The 7,472-nt window shown below is 37.3% G+C and overlaps 1 protein-coding gene across 1 annotated transcript; it reads right to left on the bottom strand.

The window, feature by feature from the left end:
• Nucleotides 1-4,544: 4,544 nt before the first annotated feature.
• LOC112170404 (pathogen-related protein) lies at nt 4,545-5,762 on the bottom strand. Its single transcript, XM_024307671.2, has 4 exons — nt 5,569-5,762; nt 5,342-5,474; nt 4,956-5,257; nt 4,545-4,860 (listed from the first exon to the last, which is right to left on the bottom strand). The coding sequence occupies exons 1-4, from the start codon at nt 5,722-5,724 to the stop codon at nt 4,711-4,713; spliced, it is 741 nt and encodes a 246-aa protein (XP_024163439.1). The 5' UTR covers nt 5,725-5,762; the 3' UTR covers nt 4,545-4,710.
• Nucleotides 5,763-7,472: the final 1,710 nt, after the last annotated feature.

Here is a 7,472-nt window from a genome sequence, read left to right on the forward strand (position 1 = left end):
GAGGTGATGTCAACGAACTCAGATTTCATGGAATCTGACATGCGGCGGCAGAACAAGATCATTGCCCTAGCGAATAAAACGATGATAGCCAACTACTAAGAATGTGAAGGATGTAAAAATGATAATTGGTATATTGATGATAATTACAATTCAGAATATTACAAGATATATAAGAAAACAATCTACCTTCTATGGTATGGAATAATCTAGATCCTAAGTATTATCACAAAAATAAATTACAACGATTGACAAAATATAAAAGGAAACAATTAACATTTACACCTAAATCTTTCCATATCATGAGAGATTCTCAACACTCCCCCTCAAGTTGGAGAGTGAATGTCATGAAGTCCCAACTTGGAAACTAAAGATTCAAAACTATCTCTTCCCAATGCCTTTGTGAAAATGTCTGCGATTTGTAGAGAAGAAGGAACATATCTAGTAGAAATCAATCCAGCTTGTAGCTTCTCTCGAACCACATGACAATCAATCTCTATATGTTTTGTTCTTTCATGAAAAACCGGGTTGGTGGCAATATGTAATGCAGCTTGGTTGTCACAATACAAAGAAGCAGGTTTATCTTGAATAATCTCAAAATCTTGTAAAATGTACCTCAACCAAGTTAATTCTCGACAAGTCATTGCCATAGCACGGTACTCGGCTTCTGCTGATGAACACGCCACATTACTTTGCTTCTTAGATTTCCATGAAATCAATGAATTACCAAGGAAAACAGAATATCCAGTTGTTGACTTTCTTGTTGTTAGACAACTTGCCCAATCTGAGTCACAATAAGCTTTTAAAGCCAAATCATTTTCTGATGGAAAGAAAATGCCTCTACCCGGATTTCCCTTAATAAAATGCAATACTCTCATGGCATCTTCCATATGAGGCTTCCTTGGCTGATTCATGAATTGGCTAAGAATCCGAACAGAATACACAATATCTAGTCTTGTCACAGTGAGATAAATGAGTTTCCCAATCAATCTCCGATAACGTGTAGGATCTTTAAGAATTTCCCCATTTGTAGGTGTAAGCTTTAAATTTTGTTCCATAGGAAAATGACATGGACGTGCTCCTGTAAGACCTGCATCAAGTAGAATATCTAATGCATATTTTCGTTGAGAAATGAAAATTCCTTTCTTGGACCGTGAGACTTCAATGCCCAAGAAATATTTAAGATTGCCAAGATCCTTTATGCGAAATTCCTTATGAAGAAATGCATTTAATAATTCAATGGCTTTGGGATCATTTCCAGTGAGCACAATATCGTCAACATAAATGAGCACAGCAGTGAAAGAATTACCAACCACACGTGTAAATAATGAATAATCAGCCTTGGATTGCTTGTAACCAGCCTTTTGAATAGCATTGGAAAATTTGGAGAACCAATTTTGGGAAGCTTGTTTGAGACCATACAATGACTTATTTAGTCGACATACTAGATTCTCCCCCTGTCGACTGAATCCAGGTGGAGGAAGCATATAAACCTCTTCATGAAGGTCACCATGAAGGAACGCATTTTGTACATCCATTTGATGAAGACTCCAATTTCGGGAGGCAGCAATAGCGAGGAGACACCTAAATGTGGTGAGCTTGGCAGTGGGTGAGAAAGTCTCACAATAATCCACTCCTTCAACTTGGGTGTAACCCTTGGCAACGAGGCGGGCCTTGTAACGTTCAATTGTGCCATCTGAATTATACTTGATCTTGTACACCCATTTGCAGCCAATGGGTTCCTTGCCGAGAGGAAGAGGAGTAAGGCTCCAGGTGTTGTTAGCCTCCAAAACTTGAATTTCAGATGTCATTGCTTCTTGCCATTGAGGATTTTTTATGGCCTCTGCAAAACTATTAGGTTCCACACTTCGAGTAATATTGGCAATAAAAGAACGGTGAGATGAAGAAAAACGGTGATAGGAAATGTAATTAGAAAGTGGATAACGCGTACCTTTATTAGGAAATGGCCACAAAGACGATGAATCCTCCTGGGTAGGCAGCACAACATGAGAACAAACATAATCTTTTAGTTTGACATTTGGTTTTCTAACGCGTTCTGAGCGGCGAAGTGCAGGTACAGTATCCTCATTAGGTACTGGAGGTGAAGATGGTGATGAAGGTGAAGAGTTGTCAAGTGGAGGGGATGAATGATGTGAAGATGGTGATGGAGGTGTCTGATCATTGGGATGGGTCTCATGGTCAGACAAGACATTTGGAGATAAAGAATTGTCAACTTGAGGAAGGGTGTGTTCAATGGGAGAGACCCTAGATGCAGACAAGGGTTCTTGAGGAATATCATTTTCAGGAATCACATTAGGAAGCACTGCATCATGAGGCTGCAGAGAAAGATTAGGAGAATCTTGCTTATAAGGAAATACATCCTCATGAAAAACAGCATCCCTACTAGTAAAAAACTTTTTGGTAGTTAGATCATAAAGTTTATATGCCTTTTGACCAAAAGGATATCCAACAAATATGCATTTATGAGCACGAGGATCAAATTTTTGTTTGGGGTGAACATTAGTGGCATATGCAAGACAACCAAAAACACGAATATGAGAATATTGGGGAACACGTTGAAATATTTTTTCAAATGGAGATTTACTAGACAAAAGTGGTGCAGGCAGACGGTTGATAAGATAAACTGCTGTGAGAACACATTCCGCCCAAAACTCGATCTAACGGAATGAGATGCAATTTTGTGAGGACCCCAAATATCACAATGAATGAGAGCAAATGGTTTTGTTGTGGAAATAGTACTCAAATTGAATGAGAGACGTGTTTGCTTGGCTAATGGACAGACATCACATACTTTATCTGCACTACAAGAAACACCTGGAATTGTTTTGGCTAGCAATTGCAAGCGATTTGGAGAAGGATGACCAAGACGTCTATGCCACAAGGTGGTAGACATGACTGCATGATTGGCAAAAGAAATATGTGAAGGTTTAGTGGCTAAATTTGGAGTGAGGTAATAGAGACCGTTATGCTCCCTACCCAAGCCGATTATCTTCTTCGTAACCAAGTCCTGCAAAAGACACATGTCAGGAAAAAAAGTGATGAAACATTTAAGAGATTTTGTAAGCTTGCTTACTGAGATAAGATTAACCTTAAAACTTGGAGCACAAAGCACGTCATTTAGACGAAGATTAGAATGAAAAGAAAAATCCCCAATTGAATGAATGGGAGCATGTTCACCGTTAGGTAATTTCACAGGAGGAAACGAAGGTGTAGGAACAAGATTTGATAAAGAATTAGGAATGGATGTAATATGGTCTGTTGCCCCGCTATCTATAATCCAATGATTAAGAAAAGAAGAGGAATGTGGTAAACCTGTACCATTTGCTTGAGATGGAAAAACACCCTTACTCTTTACCAATGCCATAATTTGTAGGCATTGTTCAATGGTAAGATTGGGAGCAATTGCTTGAAGTTTATGGATGGTAGAATGAGCGGCAGCCATGATAAACAAAAGGAGAAGTTAAAAGCTTCTCAAAGAAATTCCAACACTGGTTGAAAATATTTTGAAATTTAGGTCCAAGAGCGTTTTGCTCTGATACCATGTAAAAATGATAATTGGTATATTGATGATAATTACAATTCAGAATATTACAAGATATATAAGAAAACAATCTACCTTCTATGGTATGGAATAATCTAGATCCTAAGTATTATCACAAAAATAAATTATAACGATTGACAAAATGTGAAAGGAAACAATTAGCATTTACATCTAAATCTTTCCATATCATGAGAGATTCTCAACAAAGGAAAAGATTTATAGCCATTGCAACAAAAGTGGAGGCTTGATTAACCATATTAAACCTAAAAACCTCTGGCAAGCAAACGCTAACACCACTAGATCCCAAAAAAAAAAAAAAACAATGCCTAAAGCTACTGAGGAGGAGCAACCAACCGAATAAAGAAATCAAGGGTTGGCACCACCCTAGCCTCGTGCACTGGGAGAGGTTTACCGCCCAAGCCAAAAGCTTATGCCTAGAACTTCACAATTACGCCAAACTCCCACCACAATTTCTTATAAAAAATTGACATCCACCTTAAGAAATAATGGTTGATCCAAACCCAGACAAAATTTCAACATCAACAGTACACTAACTTTCTCAAAAACTTTATCCACATGAAACAATTTACGATGCCAACCACTAATGTGACACCCAGTATTCTCTGTGCACAAACAACGAGAAAGCTTGTGAAGTTTTTTTTTGATTAAAAAAAAAGTTTAGGTAAGAGGGAGAATTCCCTACGCTATCAAGGTCAGGGCAAACCTACGACCTCAATCCAACAGGTCCTACGAAACTGGTCAGTGTCCCAACCCAGCCCATTGGTATAGAATAGCTTATGAATGAATTACAATAAAGCTTATGAATGAAATTCAATCTTAATTTATAAATATTAATTGTTGGCATTGTAAGTTGTTTCATAAATTCTTTGTAAATGAGAGGTCTTAAATTTGACACAGGGATAACAATAATTATTATTTAATTAAATTGAAAAAAAAAATTAGTAGTGAATGATTAAATATATAGTTTTATTAAATCAAACATTTTATAACTATTCGTGTTTATTGCATCAGATGGTGTTGATTTTGTCGTTATTTTTCCATACATGGCCTCCATATTGCTACAATTTATTCAAACTAGTCCTCTCGAACAAGGTATTTGTAGCACTCATCCTCTAGTCTCCAGATCTATCCTACCCCGTGTTCCTGAGGACAGGGCAACTACTTGTCGTTGCAGCATCTCCATCGTAATTTTCAATTTTGGCACCCTTCATTAGTCCTCCAAGAAGTTCTGCAGGATCGTAAAAGAACTCCACCTTTGTGACTCTCATCTGCTCATCCACCTGATAATCGAGTTGGCCGAAAATTAACTAATAGGTATTTGAGATAAAGTCAACAAGCACTTATATAGACCGTAACAAACTTAGAGCATACATACCCCAAAAATAGCGATGCCATAGAATTGAACCAACTCTCCAGTAGGGGCATGCCCTTTGAACGGACCTTCCATGTAAGCCCAGTGCCTGAACTTGTAGGCTATCAACGGTGGACCGGAATAGACTTCAACGACTTCTATCGCAAATCCACGTGGGAAAGTAGTGGTGAAAACCTTATGGGATGACTCTGCTGTTTCCTCAGCAGGTTTGTAGATCTGAAACTCCTCAGGCATAGAGCTTTGCAGCAGCGGATTATAGCCTCCACCCAGTTTCTTAATACCTTCCAAACTCAATGCTTCCCTACCTGTATAGTATATGAGTGTATTGGAATTAATATAAAAGATCGAGTGATGCCAATTCAGAAACAATAAGAGAGAAATATGTATACCATTCAGGCTGAGAGTGAACATTTTCGGATCAATTGATTTGAAGTCCTCGGGGTTTGCTTTGTGGAAGATCTCCATTTCGTACGTCTTCAAAAGGTTCTGTACCATTTCTTCCAGTGACCCAGGTGGCCATATCTATAAATATTGATTAACAAATCATTAGCTATATTGTATAAACAGATAACCGTCCGTTTATGTGTGTGTGTGAGAGAGACAGAGAGAGAGAGACCTTGGTTCTGCCTTCTTCGAAGAGCTTGTTAACAATATCGTAGTTAGGAGGGGCACCAAATCTCCATTGTGTGTTCTTTTCTCCATCGCCATGCAAGTAAGAACGATATTTGTCTTTCTTCCCGGCATCGGAAGCAGCCATGTGAGAAGTTGACATATGGGAAATGGGTTTCCTTGAACCTGAATTTTCATGGATGGTTGAAGGGATTTTATATAAGTGGAGTACATGTATGTACGTACCAAAATGTGGAATATTCATACCGTGGAGCTCAGTCAATAATTAATTAATTAACTAAAGATTTTTTTTCTTTTTTTTCTTTTAACTCTTTAAGGGGATTGAGATTGACACCCTACTTTTTACAAACTATATCCCCGCACGTTCATGAGTAAATACAACACATGGTTAAGCATTTGAAACAATAACGACTATTTTCAAGAGTTAAATTGTCTAAAAATTAAATATAGCTAGGCAATTTTTAATTTTTATTCCAGTGAACCTCTATGTTTATAAATCAAATTTAAAAAAATAACGCGTGTTGAAGTTGAAACATACGTTTAGAGTTTAGTTATTTTCTTTGTCCTATGACCTATCTAACTAAATATAATTAGATGCATGGCCCCCTTTCTTTCGAGATTGTGGGTAGGTGTCAGTCACCCTAAATCGATTGTCGTAGAAGAACGAATATCGTCTAATTCTCTATCTAATTTATAAAAAATAAAAATAAAAACTAGAGATTTTAGACAAAGTTAAATTTGACTTTTATTTAACTATTCTGTTGGAATTGTATGCTATCTCAAAATTAGCCAAATTTAAATTGATTTCAAAATCACTAATCTCTTAAAGATGTTTCTCTGTTATCTCCTATTGTATTATCACACTTAGGGGGGGGGGGGGTGTATTGTATATGGAATTAGTGGAACTTTTAAAGAAAGCTATGGAATTTAAAAGTCTGGGTGTATTCAAAGAATTACCGGTAAGCGTAGAGGTCGATCTGAGGAGGGCGTGACTGTCTCCCCCAAGAAGTTAAAGCTTAGCTTGGCTGTAGGCAAGCGTAATCTGCATTTGGAGCCGGAAAACCTAGGATTGGTCCCCTTGCCGGAGGAGGGCAATTCTAGTAGTGGAAAGAGGAAGCGAGGTCGTCTGGTTGGTAGTAGGAATAAGCTGCCATCTGGGGAGAAAAAGAAAGGTGCAGCAAATGAGGTTGGGCAAGTTCAGAAGGCTCCCAAGACGAATAAGGTGAAGACTACATTTGCTGGTATGAGCTCCAACTCAACAGGGAAGGAGCTAGTTATTTACTAATTTTACTTCAGTTGGGTATGAGCCTGTGTGAGATGGGACAAGCTTCTATGAGTCTTCTATGACGTTTCTAGTTTTTAGTTTGTACCACAATTGCGTGATTGGCAAACTAGGGCTAGTTGAATGATTTCCTTTCCATAGGAGGCGAGGTTTGTCTTTTTCTTGTTTAGGCTCGCTTAAATGTGAGCGTCCCAGAGATTCTTAAGAGTTTGCTTTGGTTTAGATAGGTAGTTCGGATTTTCTTGCCGGATGGCTTATGTAAACTTTGTAGACTTTAGCTTTTGGCTGTTGATCTAATGCATTCAACTTCTATTTCAAAAAAAAAAAAAAAATATATATATATATATATATATATATATATATATATATATATATATAGACTTTTAATAGTCCATGAAAGTCTTGAGGTATTCAATTAGGATTTTTAAAGACTTCATGAATTCCACCAAAATCTAGGGGTATTCAATTAGGACTTTTAAAAATGAATAAAAGTACAGAAGTATTCAAAATATCATTCATACTTATGGAATTAGAAAATCATGGATAATCATGGATTTTGTAGTGTTAACTATACATACCAAACTCCAATAATTTTCCAGCCTCCAGAC

This window comes from Rosa chinensis, chromosome 6, assembly GCF_002994745.2.
Source record: "Rosa chinensis cultivar Old Blush chromosome 6, RchiOBHm-V2, whole genome shotgun sequence".
Lineage (NCBI taxonomy): Eukaryota > Viridiplantae > Streptophyta > Magnoliopsida > Rosales > Rosaceae > Rosa > Rosa chinensis.